Genomic DNA, 18,301 nt, shown 5'->3' with positions numbered 1-18,301 from the left:
AATCAAAACAGTAAAATTAAAATATACTTTCAACATGATTTTATATATATATATATATATATATAATTTATATATATATATATATATATATCACAATATATATATATATATATATATAATTGGCGAATATTAATTCCTTCACTAATTCACGAAAACACATTTTTGTAACAACAGAAGTGCGATTGTTTGCAGTGTGTTTTGACTGAATTCAAAATGTTTAAAAACACGTCACCAGTCAAACACGCCGCTGCTTGCTGTATTTCAAATCGCTTATACACGCCCAATAAAAATGTATTCACAGTCTCAGCCAATCAGAAGCGTCGAGGCAGCAACTCGCGCGTTCACCCATTGGCCGGTTTAAAAATCGCCGCAAACACAGAGCGACCCATTTAAATGCTCTCGCTGGAGTCACACAGAGTTGGGATTGGAAGGCAACGGAAACATTTCTTCATTGAAATCTGCTTTTGTACGTACATAACGTTAGATATATAAAACGTGACATAAAGTTGACCTGATACAGCGTGGAAGATAAAAGGATCAGATAGCGAACAGCACGTGGAACACGTTGAACTTTAAGGTGAGTTTGTGTTTTGGACAATGACTTTCTCGTGCTGCATGGCAAGAACTGCTACTTATTTATTAAATGGAATTAAGTGTTTTACCTGCGTTCAGTTTAGCAATGTTCTGGCAAGCCAGCATGAGTTCAGTGTATTATGGTTTTAACTACTTTTTCTCTCCCTACCATACCATGCATTTTTTTCATAAACCGTGCAGCAAACAGTGTAAAATGGGTTCCAGTGAAAGCAAGATATCTGTGGCATCAACACCAAAGGTAGACCCGAGCCAGCGGCCGAGAGCAGCGCGTGTAGCGAGGCTCGCAGACCCGCGGTCACCGTCCTGTGCTATCGACCGCACACCTATACAGGTAACTTACAAACATACAGTGTGACAACACTTCTGTTCGACTTTCTCTGATAAGCCAGGCTCTGAGATGAATTATGCAAATTTTCAGATCCCGTATGAACATTGAGCGAGCAATTGGCAGGATAAGATTTTAATTGATTGTATTTTCCTGTAGATGGGCGTGGCTTACTCTCCTCTTCCTGTGGTGGAGTCAGTAGGGCCTGCATTTGTTGACCCCCGCTCACCCACACCTGGCGTTACTCGAACACCAGTAAAGGGTAAGTGAAGTTTACTCCATTATTTGGAGTATTATTACATGTGGACTGTGATACACGTTCTTAAATCATAATATTTAAACATGTTGAAAAGAGCTCAAGCTGAAAGCTAATTAATATTCATATGCTCAGTCCTTTCTGTATAGAGTACAGCAGTGCACTCTTTCAGTGGCCTTGGTTTTCAAAGTGTTTTTCCTACTTGTAGTTCTTTAACCAAACCGTGAACCAAACGGATCAGCTACAAGGTTAATAACGTCATTACAAACTGATTTTAAAAGTACTTGAACATCAGAAAGACAATGAGACATAACTGAATTGAAACAATGTATAAATATAAGATTGACTGATTTAACCAAACCGTAAACAATATTTTACTTTTATTTTGCAATATATGCATTTATATTCAATTAAGAAGCTAAAGTGTTTTTTTGGTGCAATTCACTTACTGCGATTCTCTGATTGTTCGTGATTTCTGCAGAATCGTGTGTAAAACAATGTTAAACAACTTAAAAAAAAAAAAAAAAAAAAAAAAGTTGAAATGATGCAGGCAGATGACTTCAGCAAATGCATATACCACTGATTATTAACCTCATAAGTCATTAGATCTATCTTTAACGGTTTGTAAGTTATCGGTAAAAAAATATTTCCCTAAAGAGAAAAAGGAAAAAAATGTAGGGTGGGACTTGGTTCTGTTCAGCGGTTTTTGATTGGATGGATGCAGATCAGAATGTGAGTTGGCAGTTTATTGTAAGAAAGGGGTGGATTTATTGAATAAAAATTACAAGGTCAGAAGAATTTCTTTTTTTTTTTTTCTAAATGATGATGAATGAAATGAAACCCATGCACGGATGAACCATTTTCAATTGTGACTCTTCAAACTCCAACTCCTTTGTCCTTTATAGTGAGCGTCACGTCTCTTGCTCGGCGGCTGAGCACCTTCTTTCTCAATGACGTCAAGTCTGGCGGCGACTCTGTTTGTCCCCTTCCTCCGGTCTCCTTCACCAAACACCCCAGCCTGCCTAATGTGAATCAGCAAAATGAGGCAGGCCCCAGAGATCCTCTCCTTCCTCTGGTAAAAGGCCAAAACTCATCCACCCTCAATGGACACACAGATGCTGTGTCCACCCCTGCTCTGTGCTCTCCTTCAGAGGGCTACGGCTCTATGTGCAGGAGCCCATTTGTGTTGATTGGAGACACGCAGGTGGTGGTGGATGCTGAGACCACGCTGGAAGAGGCGGAGGAGGCTCTGATGCTTGGTGCTACATCATTGAGAAAAGAGCTCAGTTTGAGTCTTCTTGCTTGTCGTGAAGGCGTTTACTCCTCTTCTCTGGAGGAACGTCCTCTGACTCCTCTTCCTCCTGCTGAGAGGCAAGAGAATGAAGATCACTCCTACGCACTCTTCTCAGTCCCACAACAGTCCACAGAGTCTGAAACGTCCACACCTGTTGTTGAAGCTGTCGTGACCTCGGAGGCAGATGAGGTCCCGTCCCAGACATCTGAAGAACAGGTTTGTTTTTGAGATTATTGAAAGACTGTTTTTTTTAAAGATATAGTTGGTCATTTATCTGTATATATTCATAGTACACTACCGTTCAAAAGTTTGGAGGCAGTACAATTTATTTTATACATTTTTATGTTTGGGAATCTGAACTTTTGGCCCAATTTGGCAAGCAGAACAAATCCATACTGTTGAATGCTGTGAGGGACTGACTGATGTGTGTCCTTGCTGCATCAGGTGGATGCTGCTCTTCCAGAGTCGAGCCATGAGCAGCCAGAGGAGAGCAAACCTCCCACACCTCAACCTGATGTAGCCCCCAGCAAATCCAGCCCAGTGACTGGCACCCAGGTTGAAATGGTCCAGTCCGGTATCCGTTGTCTGAAGTTTGACACCCGTAGCCCAAGTCAGGCCATTTTTAAGCCCCAGTGGTTGGGTGTGGGCTTCGGGACCACTGGAGTCAGAGCGAGGGGGGTACAGGCGCGTGGAAAAACATCCATTTCCTCACCACTCTCCACCAAAAACACAGCCACAAATGAAAATAACAACATGGTTGTGCGTGCCAAACAGAGACCGAGAGGTGAGTGTGTGTCCATTCACCACACAGCATCAGCAGTTTTGTACAGCTAAAACAAGCAGAAGCAGATGATGCCAAAAGCTTGTCATTTCAGGTTTATAAATGTCTGCTCTTACGTTAAATGTAATGGAAAGAAGACTAACAAAATCATAAATTTGAAATGTATCGAATTTATTTTTATTTCATTGCTGATTTGTATTTCAAGTTTTTCTTTTTTCCAAGTATGCAATTTTCTCAGTGGTTATAAACTAGTTTATTTGCTTGTTTGATATTACAGAAAAAGTTCTGATTGGTGAGGGCAGATCGCCTCTGCAGATCCTGAGAGAGGCAAATTCACCCAGAGACCGCAACTCCCAGGTAATTACACAGTTACTAGTCACTGGTTATATCTGAATCTCAGTGCTTATTTAACTATAGAGTGTTATGCAGTCACTTTCTTCTGTTACACCTTCAAACTATAAATGGATCTTTACATCTTCCTTCAGATGAAGTTGAAAGTGTCCACCCCAGAAAAACAGAGATTCAGCCAGATGGACAGGAGAGCTCTGATTCTGTCACTCAACAAGGAGAACGAGTGAGACAAACTGAGCAGACCAGGATAAATCCAGCCAACACTATGTATATAGTACACTTAAACCTTTAACTACATGATCATTCTTTTTTCCCCTTATTCTTTCCTGTTTCTTTGTGTGTTTGTAAATAAACACTATTTTAATGTAAATAAAATTTTTCAGAAAAACCTGAATAGATCTCAGTCTTTGTCATTGATACCAGCTGCCAACAAAAATTATACTTCCAAAAAAACACCACTCAGAGAGTCCCAGATGTTGCAGTTGAAGTCGTCATAGCCAGCGAGGATGAGTCTTCCAGAGAAGGAGGGAGCGAGGGAGGTCACGCCACACATGATGCTGGAGTACTGGTATGTGATGAGCTCCTGGTCTGAACGCAGGTCGTACAGCTTGCAGGAAGCATCGTCTGAACCTGTGATCACTGCATTGAGTTGTGAATAATTTTAAATATATTGCTATTCAAAAAATATACTGCAAAACACTCTTCCACAGTATTTTATTTCTAACCATAAAATTACTTGGTGGTATCTTAGTTGTTCTGAGTGGTTGCTTTCTAACCCAAGTATTTCTGGCTCCTAGAGATGGCTTGGGTTCCTTCCTCAATCTATAGGATTTTTGCTCCTCCTCTAATGAAGTAAAACCACACCTCTCAAACAAACTGCACAGTTTAACATCCTTCATGCTTTTAATACCAACAGTGTGGGATAATCTACATACTGTACAAGTTAAATACATTTAGGCAGTGGTTTTCAACCAGGGGACCGGGGCCCACTTAGGGGTCTTGTAAACTTCCTAGGGGGCCTCAAAATTACTTAAAACGTTTGTTTAAAAAAAACAAAAAACTAAAAATTACCCCCTCAACAACATTTTTCTTTGAAGAACTAGTCACGTAAAATAAGTAAAAAATAAAAAAAGATTACATTAATTTTGTAATAAATTAATATAAATAATAAATTAATTTTATTATTGTAATAACTCAAATAAAAAGTTTATTTTAATACATTAAAATGACAAGCTAAAATAAAAAAGCTAAATTGAAATATTTAATAACTAATAAAAATGACAGACACATAACAATATTAGTAAAACTTCACCAAAAAATAATAAAAAATTAACTAATTAAAAAAAAAAAAAAACTAATAGAAAATATTAATAAATACTGTAATATTATATAAATAATACTAAACTCTGCTCCATGGACATTTTTATAATGTATATGCAATGCATCCTTCTAGTTTTGTCAACCTCTAAAAAAATTAGTAGTAAAAAATGTTTAAAAAAATATTGTTAATAACAGTAACATATATATGACTTTTTAATTTACTGTTATAATATATATATATATATATATATATATATATATATTATATAACAGTAAATTAAAAAGTCATGTAAAAAAACATAAGAACCACTGGAATAAGGGTTCAAATCCTAATGAACGAATAATAGTAATACATTTCTGAGGTTATGGATTAATTACTGGCTTGCTGTTCATTCTTACCCCAATGGCGTTAATGTCACTCTCGTGGCCCCCAAAGGTCTGTCTGCACTGGCCGTCACGGATGTCCCACAGTTTGGCTGTGTAGTCACAGGCTCCTGAGATGAAAGTGTTGAAGTCAGGGGCCACAGCCAAAGACATGCAGTCACCCAGATGACCAGAGAACACGGTTTTCTGCGATCCCGTCTCAATGTCCCACAAAACACTGGAAAAACGCCAGTAAATGATGTGGCTAAAAAGAACATTATTTTGTGTATTTGGTGTAATGTAATGTGTTTATGCGGTTTAAGGTTCAAAACACATTATTTTCCACATACTTAACATTATTGTTTCTCCTCTTTGCCCTGCCTTCTGAAACGCGTCAATTTTTACAATCCTCATCGTTCTGAAAAGCGAGGTGTGCTGTGATTGGCCAGCTATCCATTGTGTTGTGATTGGCCGAATACCTCAAGCATGTGTTGGAAATGTTACACCCCAAACTATACTGTCATGCCCGGTGCGCAGAGACAAAAACATTAAAACCCATTATAAATGAGGCATTTGTTGCATCTAGTGGGGACATAATTATGGATTATAATGACTTATACTGTCTTTTTACACAAATCCTCTACACACATAAACATAAAACCATGTCTGCATTTGTGATCGGAGAAACGACAAACAACAAGTGCTACTCTACACTGCTCAAAACTCGCATTTGAATCATCAGTGACAAATTCTTTAAATATATAAACATACTTACAGACTGTGAGTCAGAACAGCCAGCATTGTAGTCTACTCTTCCAGAATCAGGAAACAGACCTCTATAAAATGCGTTGCACACATCTGAATATTTGGGTTGAACTGTTCTGGAACAGTGTTGTAAATACAACTTGATTCTTGATTCCACTGATTTCTAGTTGTGTCCTCTTTCGGAAGGCCAAACAAAGTGGTTTCGCTTTCACAATGGAAAACATGGCAGCAACAATTAAGTTACGCCTTCTTTCTTTGCGTGAACATTTTTGCGGCGTTATGCAAATCTTACCACATCGTGACGTAGACATGTGGGGCGTGTTGAAACGAGGCATTTTAGGAGGGCATGGACGAGTCTTAACTTTTATAAAGAATATCTCTTTGGGTTTGAGACTTTAGTCTTTACAACTTTAGGGATCTTATCTATTCACGAACAGCTTGTAACACTGGAAAACTTGAAATCACATCATATGACCCCTTTAAAGGAAATGAAATGAATACATAATTTTGCTATTTTAGTTTATAGCTATTAGGACAGTCTAAAGTGAATGTACAAGGTACAGTCTCCAGAGCTGGTAATGATCTCATTGTCATTCAGGAAGCGGCAGCAGGACAGGTAACCTGATCAACACAAAACCCATAACAGAAATTCAGATCATATACAATCAAAACAGAGACTTCAAGACACGGCTAGCTGATGTAAAATATTTAATTGGAAAGTTATTGCACTTGTATATTGCACACTGATTCACATATTCTCACCTGTGTGTGCTGCGAGCTCACGCATGACCTTCACATTGCCATCTTTGCCCTTCAGGTTATAGATGGAGAATTTTATTAAGGTTTTTTAGGTGAATGGTAATATGGGCCTCATTCATCAAACTTTCATGAATATGAGTAAATTCTTAGTAACTGTTGTGTAAAAGGGACCTTCCCGAAAACTTTCCTTAGGATTCACTTTGTCTATAGATCAATTTCAGTGTTTGCAAACAGTAATGAGTTTTTTTTGTTGTTGTTGGTGGAGCCTATCTGGTGGCTGAAAATGCCAGTTTTAACATAGCAGTCTATGCAAGCTATGGAATAAAAGAATAAAAGTAATTTTGAGTTTATAATGACACACTTCTGGATTTTTTTCCTCAGAATCGACAAACTCGCAATTGTTGAGTTGAATTAAGTTATAAAGTTCTAAGTAGGAGATAAACTTGCATTTGCAGGAAAAAAAGGGAGAATTGTGAGATAAAATAGGTAAATGTTATGTAAAATGTTATAGGTTTAAATAGTATTCCATGCTTTAATTGTAGGGCTAATACAATATGTCACCTATGTGAATATTATATAGACCTATTTTTCAAATCTAATTTATGCTTTAATATAGGGTAATCATAGCAGATTTCATCCATAATTTCTGTCGTTTAAACGTCTGAGTTTAGCTTCAAATGGCGTCTTAGACAACATAAAACTTATTTGCGATTCCAACACAAAAAGCCCCAACAATAAATTTACTTACTATACAAAATAAAGAAAACACGCAGCTGCAAGTTACGTATTATCCAAATTGGGCTACAGGTGCATCTCAAAAATGAAGAATGTCATAGAAAAGGTCTTTATTTTTTTGTAATTTAACTAATGTAATTCAAAAAAGCAAACTTTCTTATATTCTAGATTCATTGCACACAAACTGAAATAGTTTTTTGTTTTAATTCTGACGGTTACGACTTACAGCTTAGGAAAATTAAAAATTCAGTATCTCAAAAAATTAAAATATTAAATTTTGAGCTTGATTAGTTTGATTAATTTTGAGTATAAATACTGCCACCTCCTGGGCTAATTAAGAACATGCAACCACAATTATGGGAAAGACTACTGACAAGACAGTTGCCCAGAGGGCGATCATTGACACCCTCCACAAGGAGGGTAAGTCGCAGAAGGTCATTGCTGAAAGAGCTGGCTGTTCACAGAGTGCTGTATCGAAATATATTCGTAGAAAGTTGACTGGAAGGAAAAAGTGTGGTAGGAAAAGGTGCACAAGCAACAGGGATGACCACAGCCTTGGGAAGACTTTCAGGAAAAGCCGATTCAAGAACTTGGGAGAGCTTCACAAGGAATGGACTGAAGCCAGAGTCAGCGCATCAAGAGTCACTACGCTTAGACGTCTTCAGGAAATGGGCTACAGCTGTCACGTTCCTAGAACCTAGCCACTCCTGAAGCAGAAAAAATGTAAAAAGCATCTCACCTAGGGTAAGGAGAAAAAGAACTGGATTGTTGCTCAATGGCCCACAGTCCTCTTTTCAGATGAAAGTAAATTTTGCATTTCATTTGGAAATCAAGGTCTGGAGGAAGACTGGAGAGGCACAGAATCCAAAGTCCAGTGTGAAGTTTCCGAAGTCAGTGATGATTTGTGGAACCGTGATGTCTGCTGGTGTTGGTCCATTGTGTTTTATCAAGTTCAATGTCAATGCAGCCATCTATCAGGAGATTTTGGAGCACTTTCTGCTTCCATCTGCTGACAAGCTTTATGGAGATGCTGATTTCATTTTGCAGCAGGACTTTAGCACCTACCCACAGTGCCAAAACCACAGAGAATCTATGGGGTATTGTGAAGAGGAAGATAAGTAACATCTGACAAACAATACAGAGGAGCTGAAGGCAGCTATCAAAGCAACCTGGGCTTCAATAACACCTCAGCAGTGCCACAAACTGATCACCTCCATGCCACGCAACACTGAAGCTGTAATTTGTGCAAAAGGAGCCCCAACCAAGTAATGAGTACATAATTAAACCTACTTTGGCGATCTCGAACACTTCTGTTTTGTAAATCTTTTTTTGATTGATCTTTGAGAAAATATTCTAATTTTTTGAGAGACTGAATTTTTAATTTTCCTAAGCTGTAAGTCGTTACCATCAGAATTAAAACTGAAATATTTCCGTTTGTGTGCAATGAATCTAGAATATAAGAAAGTTAGCTTTATTGAATTAAATTACAAAAAATAAAGAACTTTTCCATGATATTCTATTTTTTTAGATACACCTGTATAATAAAAAGGACAACATTTATTTTCACATTTTACTAACTGGTCAATTAATTAATTTTGTTATTATATATTATTATCCTAAATAGTGCTATCAAAATGCAGTATCACCAGTTTGCCTAAAGAACACAAAACATTCAGATGTTTTTACATATTGCTGGGAGCAGGTATACAATTATTATTATTTTTTTCCCCATATCAACTAACATTTTGAAAATATGAATACTTTCATTAATTAAATAAGGAAAGATTTACTTTCCAATTGCAACTTTCAATCATTTGCTGCTTTGTTTTTTAATAATTAATTTTATATATATATATTTATCCTTAATTTATGATTAAATTTGTGGTATAAATCAGCTTCTATAGAAGATTTAGAAAGAATTGAAACCATCTGCTTTCGTACTTCATGTCATTTAAATACTCTTGCACACAATGTAACAACTGGCAGGTACTGATTTTCTTAATAGCCTTCACCTGAAATTATTTGCATTTAAATGTATGTGACAGCAGCTCCAAGTTAAAGCAACAGATTTTGTAATTTGTTACATCTGTAACAATAGATGACGATAGACTGTAATGATAGGCTGAATGAATATTTGGCCTTTTTTGTAGCCAAGGACTAAGATCAGACTTAAGAGAATTTATATAGAAAATCTTTTCAGTACCTTGTTAGTGCTGTAGCTCTCCCATACAATCAGTTTACCATCTTGAGATGCACTGACACACAGTCTGAGAGAAAGACGAAAAGAAACATCAAGTTAGAAAATAAATGTTCTGTTTATTTTAGAATTATTTCCATATTATTATAGTATTTATTAACATTTTGAATTAAAATTTATTTTCAGTTTTCATTTTAGTATTTTTGCTACATTATTTTTATATCAGTTTTAGTTATAGTAATTGTAGTATTTCTTAGTACTAAACAAAGATTTTTAAGTTAAACTAACTTAAAATCTAATATTTATATTATGTTATTTTATTAGCTTCATTTTCATACACATCTAGTGAATAATATTTCTAACACCACCAAGTTTAGAGGTTTTATTTTACAAGGAAACGCATGAATACTAAAATCTTAAAGGGGTCATATGATGCGAATTAATTTTTTCCTTTCTCTTTGGAGTGTTACAAGCTCTTGGTGCACAAAGAAGATCTGTAAAGTTGCAAAGACTAAAGTCTCAAATACATCCAAAGAGATATGTGACCCTGGACCACAAAACCAGTCTTAAGTCGCTGTGGTATATTTTTAGCAATAGCCAAAAAAAACATTGTATGGGTCAAAATTATCGATTTTTCTTTTATGCCAAACATCATTAGGATATTAAGTAAAGATCATGTTCCATGAAGATATTTTGTAAATTTCCTATTGTAAATATATCAAAACTTAATTTTTGATTAGTAATATGCATTGTCAAGAATTCATTTGGACAAATTTAATGGCAATTTTCTCAGTATTTAGAATTTTTTTTGCACCCTCAGATTCCAGATTTTCAAATAGTTGAATTTGGCCAAATATTGTCCGATTCTAATAAACCATACATCAATGGAAAGCTTATTTATTCAGCTTTCAGATGATGTATAAATCTTAATTTAAAAAAAATGTACACTTAAGACTGGTTTTGTGGTCCAGGGTCACATGTTCTTTATAAAAGTTAAGACTCGTCCACGCCATCCTAAAACGCCTCGTTTAAACACCCCCCCCCCACATGTCTACGTCATGATGTGGGAAGATTTGCATAATGCTGTCCAAATATTCACACAAAGAAAGAAGGCATAACTTTTATTCTCGCTTTTGCCGCCGGCGCCATGTCGTTGTGAAAGCAAAAATACTTTGTTTGGTCTTCCACAACTAGAAATCAGAGGTCAAGTTGTATTTACAACACTGTTCCAGAACAGTTCAGCCCAAATATTCAGATGTATGCTACGCATTTTATGGAGGATGAGGACTGTTTCCTGGAAGAGTAGCCTACAATACTGGTGTCTGTTTCTATAAAGTGGGGCAATTCTATCTTTGCAAGGACAGTCTGTCGCTTCTGACTCACAGTCTGTAAGTACATTTTCATATTTAAAGAATTTGCCACTGATGATTCAAATGAGCAGTGTAGAGCTTGTTGTTTGTCGTTTCTCCAGACGTGGTTTTATGTTTACGCAGCACAATACGCAATGCAGCACGTAAAAAGACAGTATAAGTCATTATAATCAGTAATTATGTCCCCACTGGATGCAACAAATGGCTTGTTTATAATGGGTTTTTATTGTGTTTGTCTTGTCGCACCGGGACACAGGGCATCACAGTATGCTAATGGGGGTAACATTTCCGTCACACGCTTGAGGCATTTGGCCATTCACAACACACTGGATAGCTGGCCAATCAGCGTACACATCACTTTTCAGAATGATGAACTTTGTAAAAATCTACATGTTTCAGAAAAAAGAGCAAAAACAATAAACAACAGTATGTGGAAAATAAAAAATAATGTAACCTGAAACTTAAACCGCATAAACACATTTCATTACACCAAATACACAAAATAATGTTCTTTTTAGCAACGTCACATGACCACTTTAAGATTTTAAAAGCTATACATTAAATAGTTATTAATAGTTATGACCTGGACCAAATGCATAAATGTAAAAATAAAGGTATGAAAAGACTAAAGCAGTTAATTCAGTGTTGGTGTCAAGTAAATTTACTATATATATATATATATATATAAAAACATGTACAAAAGATCTGATCCCTTTCCTAGCCTTCCAGCCTCCTTTTATTAAACAACCTTACTGATACGGCTGATTCATACATAAAGAACACAAGGAGGCCACATCTATTTCATGTATCCATCTCCTTAAACATATCTGTTTACATAATCATTAATTTCACTTATCTTTGCCTAAATAATGCATATAGAGGTTTACTTTGAGTCCCCCCAGTGCACGGCATAGATTTTGGCCAGATGTCCTCTCAATGTCTTCCTGGTCTTTAGCTGGACACGTCCCACAACAGCTGTCCCCGCCACATGATCCTGCAGCGTGAGGTCCTGCACTGCTTTACGAGCTGTCTGTAGAGCACAAAACATACACATAACAGCTGATCTAGACCTGAGAATCAATCTGTGATGTTCTGTAAAGTTACATAGATGTTTGTAGAGCTTGACCAAAAACAATAAATCTTAATTTAATCAGACATATTCTTGAAACTAACAGTAATCCCATCCTTCAGGCTCTCCGCCTCCTTTCGCAGTTGCTCCAGTTCACCCATGGCAACAGTAGTCAGGCACAGTCACCCACAGTTACAGACAGGAAGTGAGGTCAGTAGAGCCAAGAGAGTGCTGGGAGAAAACTCTCCTAAAAATGAATATATAATATTTCATCGTTACATCAATCATGACAGTACAATTTATTTTACTGCTTGTGGGAAGAGCTTGTTGTTGGTTTCACTGTAATATATCTTCAGTTCCCTTATTCAACTTCTATTTACAATTCAAACTCCTTTCAACCTGATTTGCAAATCCTCACAAATAAGGATGCATGCAAAATTTCACTTATACCACCACCACAAACACACAAGTGTGTAATGAGCCAGAGTCAAACAAGAAACTATTATCAAATGTCCATACAGCAGCTTTTAAATATTCAGATATTACATACATAGGTGGTTTAGTTCATAAATACATTATATACATCTACAGCACATTAGTTTTTGGGTAAGTCCACCTGCTCCTGTGAACAGAAATAATAATGCTTAACAGCACAACAATGATTACTGTGGCTTTATTTATAATCCAAAATGAATGTATTAGCACATTACAGTGGCTTTCATATGTGATATTCTTGAGCATTCAGAAACAAACAACAAATAGATTTTCTGCTGAGACCCATATTAGACATTACTGATGAGGTTTGACTCTCTCAATATTGTTATCTATAATGATTTTTCCCTTCACTTTGGATAGTTCACCCCAGTCTGCTTGTACAATTAGAGTGTTGTCATTCACCTTAACGAGCAGCATTTTTAAGAACTATTATGAGTTAGTTTGAACATCATGTCTTACCTTACAAAGAAGATTAATGTAGGCTATTTCTTAATGTAGTCTTTGTGTCTCTCCTGAGTTCTCATGTCCAAATTACTTTTGCCAAAAATTTGTTTGAGAGGAGAAAGTGAGAGAACAAAGGGTGTAGATGAGAGAGAGGTTGACCAGTGGGAGGGAGCAGTCCTGTAAACCATACCTAGAGTTTTTGTATTTGTCATCAGTGTGAATTAAACGGCAAGGTAATGTTATTACCAGTAAGACCGTGAGCACCAAACACCATAACCAGAAGAGACTAATAAGAACGATAGAGAGAGACAGGCAGGCAGACAGGAGAGAGTGAGTTTAAAGCCATACTGCTGCGATTTTAAGGGAGGCCTTTTGAATCAAATCTGCTCTCATCCGATTATTGACTGCCCTTTGCATCTGTATAAGAGCTACTGTAGAGATGGGGTGGAGGATAGATGGATAGAAACAGAGAGAAAGAGAGCTGGGAATGGGTGTGAAAGTGTGGCCTAACCGAGTTTTCTGCAAATGACTTTGTTGAAAGAACAGACTGCCATAGTATTATGCATTCATTATACTATGGTTAATTATAAGGTAATTTAATATAATTCGAATTATTTTTTAATATGTGTTTTTAATTTATTAGACCGGAAGCAAAGAGGGAGAGAGAGAGGGGATGGGATAGTGCAAGGTCTGCTAACTGGGACTCGAACTCTGGAAACCCGATGAGGAACGGCGCTGTATGTCTGCGCACTGCCATACATATTCTTAAGTAAAAACTAAAGCAGTAGCAAAACATATAAAAGTCCAAAAATATAGAACTGAAAAACTTCACTTACATGTTCCTTTTGGGATGTTTCTCCACTCTATTTGTATTTCTTATTCCTTTCCAACTCTCTATCCACTTGCCTTTTTCTCGGGACAGTGTTCATTCAGGTTTTCTGCTTTACGCACCTTCTGATCCCCCTCTCTTTCCCTCTCGCTCTCTGTAAATTCTGTGATGCTTTTGTGATGGGCAGATGAAGATTGGAGGGGATGAAGTGAGATCAGGGCTGAAAGGATAAAGCCTGGGATGGAGAGAGCGAGAGGGAGGGAAATCTGTTTGGAGAGGAGAAGACACAGAGCAAAAGACAACAGAACTAAATAGTGGAGAGAATCATGTCATGGGGTCACATGACAGAAAAGATTTTGCTTTTTTGCAGATGATGCATATCCATTTGTTTTCCCCGTTTAGGAAATAATAAAGAATGCAAATCTTGGCTAAAAGTATACATTTGCTTTGAATAGTGTTCAGCTATGTATGGTTTACGGCTCTGTAATGGACTGAAAAAACCTACAAAATATCCTAGGCCTGATCCTAAAGATCTGCATTGATGATACATTCATAAACTTTGAACACAGATGTCTCTGAAAATCCAAAATATTTTTTTCTAAAGCCACCAGATGAGGGTCATGGTTACAGTGGCCAGTTAGTCATGAATGAGCAGGCAGAACATCCACAGCATTCTCACATGTCAGTGGGATGGAAGAAAGCTGAAAAAGTAAATAATGGACTGGAGAGACATTTCTATGTATGAAATGATAAGCAGATTCAGATCACTGGGAGCTGGTGTATATATAATATGTGTTTCTGTGGCTCAGTGGTAGAGCATTGCGTTAGCAGTGCAAAGGTTGTGGGTTTGTGTTCCCAGGGGAACACATGTTAGGTAAAAAAATAAAATAAAAAAATGTTAGCCTAAATGCACTGTAAGTCGCTTTGGATAAAAGCATCTGCTAAATGCATAAATGTAAACGTAATATGCACAAGGTACACTATGTTCTTAAGAGTGTGAACACTATTGTAACAAAACATAAATAACACATCGCTTCAGGAACAGAAATGCGTCAGGACCATGAGAGAATTTTGTGCAACAAAAGAGCTTAAAAGCCTGTGAACATGTAAGGCTTTGGTTAAATCAGTTTTAGTGTCCTGATTTAGAACTGACAAACTATCATTATCATAAATATAACTCGTCCTCCCCCACCTCACTGAACCAGACAAAAATCACAGCATGGGGGATAAAATCATCACCCGATTTAGCGAGAAGGGTGTACAATGCGACCCATGGGTGAAAAGGATTATATTCTATTAGGACAAAAGGGAGTGGTTTAAATTTGCATCTATGAACTAGTTTGGATATATTAGTTTGATTTTATATATACATATATATATATATATATATATATATATATATGTTTTAATTATTTAATTTTATACAAAATATTGCAAACAAAATATCCCTACAGTGTAATGGTTGGAGAAAAAAAGTTTCTCAGTTAATCTTTTTTTACTTTGCTAGCACACATTACTAGTCTTAGTTGATCTACAGAAAAATTTGTTTGTCTTCATAATCTTTAGCTCAAAATTCCCCTCTGGGATGGTGTTCCTTCTCTAATGAGAAGGTGCAGAACGTTCTAAATAACTCCTTAACAACCGTCAGTCTGATTGTAAACTAGAGTAAAAATCAAGCCTCATACTTGAATATTGAATATTTTTCTCATTCCGTATTCCTTTTATATCAGAAATACACCACAATGCTAAAGTCGGTTGCAGCTTTGTACACACTGACTTTGAAGTCAAAAAAAAATTTAACAATGTAAATCACAATTAAAGACGATGTGATATTTACTTAATGATCATTAGAATGTAAATAGAAGTTAAAGAGGAATTTGACAATGTGCTGTTTCATGTTAAACTGTCTTATTTCAGAGAAAACATCACAGTTTTATGTACATTTAAATCAAATAACCATTGTTCGCTGGTTTAAAAAGAATCAGAGCAATTTTTGGTGTGTCTAAAGGTTCCTAAAGAAAGTGTCCAATAGGACAAAGACACTTGGCTAAAAATGGACACAATGTGAAAAACCTGCAGCTGTGTGATTATATTGAGAAATCCAGGTTAAAGAAATGTCTCAATCTAAAAAAGCCATGCTAAAAATGTATGAGAATAGACCATCGACTGCTCCATTATCACTATTAATATGCACGCCCTTCAGCACTGGACCAAATCTTGCACATAACACCAACATGATGTGTAATGTTATACGTTACCATGAGGGAGAAAGAGATTATTCATTAATGGATCTCGGTGATAGTCAGACATCAATGGAAACAGGTCAGAAGGGTCTTAGTCAATTACCTAAGAGGCACATCCATACATCTGCTCTGCTCTTAAACTCTTAACTGTTTTCCAGGACTGCTGCGTATCAGATGCATAGGATGATATTAACACCTTATGAACCATTAACCATTCTATCCTCTGTTTTACAGCTCAGGGTAGATTCATTCAAAAACAGAGGATCAGTAGTGCAAGTATGGCAAGGGTCTGATTTTTGATGCATTAGATGAGGGTCAGTGATATTAGGGTTTGGGTGTAATGGAAGGGGTGTCGTGTTGGAATGCGGAGTTGAGGTATGAATGATTACATGAATTCTTGCCTGGATTATTATTCCATACTCTAAATGGGAGATTTGTGAGCTTCATAAACAAATGCACTCATTTATGAGGGATTATCTGTAATCTCGGTCTCCATATCTCTCTCCCCCGGCCTCTTTCTCTCTCTCACTCGTTCCATCAGTCCATCTATCATCTCCCCTCCTCCCTCTCTCTGCTCACTTGTTTAAATGTACTGTTGTCTAGATGTATTAAACACTGGTACCTCCGTTTTTTTATTTATTTATTTATTTTTATTTTTTTGTCTTGGTTTTGATTCTGAGAAACAATAATTAATAAATGATGAAATAAATTAAAGGTGCGCACAATTTAGTTAAATAGCTTTGACAGTGGTCTTGGATTTATATTGACACCTAGTGGTACGGATGCAATATGAATGAGAAAGAAAAAAAATGAGGCAACCCACACCATGTTAAATAAGGTAGCGTTTAAGGTTACTGATCTTATGTAAGTGTAAAAAAAAGTCACCCAAATAATGTAGATGAGTTTGTTTCTTCTTTGGATCAGATTTTGATAAATTTAGCATTACATCACTTCCTCACTAGTGGATCCTCTGCAGTGAATGGGTGCCTTCAGAATGAGAGTTCAAACAGCTGAGAAAAACATCACAGGAGAAGTGAAGTGACCAAGTATGGTGAGCCATACTCGGAATTTGTGCTGAGCATTTAACCAATATAAATGCACATACACAATAGTGAACACACACTGTGAACAGTGGGTAACCATATTCCTGCAGCACCCAGGGATCAGTTGGGGGTCCAGTGCCTTGCTCAAGGGTCTCACCTCAGTCGTGGTATTGCGGGTGGACGAGAGCGCTGGTTATTCACTCCCCCCACTGACAATGCCTGCTGGACCTGAGACTCGAACCCGTGACCTTCGGGTTACAAGTCCAACTTTTTAACCATTGTCTCAAAAATCGTAGCAATACGAGATTAAAGTCAAAATCCAGCCTAAGCTTGTTGGCTGGTTTTAGCTTGTCATCTAGTCTGGTCATAGCTGATCAGTGGGCTAGTTTTAGAGTGGTTTTGGCCACTTCTGTAGCTGGACAGACTGGGAGCCCAGCTAAGAACAGCCAGCCAGTTTAGGCTGGTTTTAGCTGTTTTTTTTTTGTTTGTTTGTTTGTTTTGTTTTGTTTTTTCAGCAGGCAAAGCCAGTATATTGCGTGAATAACATTGTCATTGGAAAATTCTGCCACCTACTCTGCAAAAAACCTCTGTGACATCCAACCTTTCATTCTTCACATGTATTTAATTAAAAACAGGAACAAAACATTCTAAAGGTTGAAGTGGGCTCCAGCACTTTAACTTAAGTTATATTATTGTCTTTTGTAATGTAAATAACGTTAAGTAGCTATTCACAAGCTATTTTATTCACTGTATAATAAATGATTGGAAATAATATTTCAAGTCTTCAAATCCATTCATTAGGCCTAATTGTAGAGCACAGCCAGTCAGTAATCACAATAAGCTTTGTTGCTCTTAATATTACACAGCTAAGCTTTCAAATTCTGTCCATTTTATCACAAAATACAAATTATGTGGTTTTCCTCTTTATTACATGTTATAGCATGATATAAACGTGAAGGAACATCAGAAGGCATGAAAAAAAAAGTTAAATTTAATATAACATTTCTCCTTGTAATGAAAAGATGATTATTGATTGACATGCTGCTTAAACTGAGGCATATGTTGTGT

General features: G+C 36.7%; 2 protein-coding genes across 2 annotated transcripts; one reads left to right on the top strand and one right to left on the bottom strand.

Annotated features, from left to right (window-relative positions):
- The first annotated feature begins 387 nt into the window (after positions 1 to 387).
- On the top strand, positions 388 to 3,976 carry LOC109103990 (cell division cycle-associated protein 3-like). Its single transcript, XM_019117338.2, has 7 exons — positions 388 to 577; positions 775 to 925; positions 1,079 to 1,181; positions 2,081 to 2,685; positions 2,914 to 3,253; positions 3,528 to 3,607; positions 3,736 to 3,976. Exons 2-7 carry the CDS (start codon positions 788 to 790, stop codon positions 3,826 to 3,828), a joined length of 1,359 nt encoding a protein of 452 aa, XP_018972883.1. The 5' UTR covers positions 388 to 577; positions 775 to 787; the 3' UTR covers positions 3,829 to 3,976.
- A 1,225-nt stretch (positions 3,977 to 5,201) lies between these two features.
- LOC109104354 (guanine nucleotide-binding protein G(I)/G(S)/G(T) subunit beta-3-like) lies at positions 5,202 to 14,341 on the bottom strand. The gene is made up of 7 exons (XM_042772098.1): positions 13,955 to 14,341; positions 12,284 to 12,426; positions 11,998 to 12,140; positions 9,747 to 9,810; positions 6,812 to 6,860; positions 6,604 to 6,670; positions 5,202 to 5,522 (listed from the first exon to the last, which is right to left on the bottom strand). The coding sequence occupies exons 2-7, from the start codon at positions 12,338 to 12,340 to the stop codon at positions 5,285 to 5,287; spliced, it is 618 nt and encodes a 205-aa protein (XP_042628032.1). The 5' UTR covers positions 12,341 to 12,426; positions 13,955 to 14,341; the 3' UTR covers positions 5,202 to 5,284.
- Positions 14,342 to 18,301: the final 3,960 nt, after the last annotated feature.

The sequence above is a fragment of the Cyprinus carpio genome, chromosome A16 (genome assembly GCF_018340385.1).
Source record: "Cyprinus carpio isolate SPL01 chromosome A16, ASM1834038v1, whole genome shotgun sequence".
Classification (NCBI taxonomy): Eukaryota; Metazoa; Chordata; class Actinopteri; order Cypriniformes; family Cyprinidae; genus Cyprinus; species Cyprinus carpio.
Note: the sequence above shows the minus strand (reverse complement) of the source record. Positions and strands in the feature narration are given on the sequence as shown.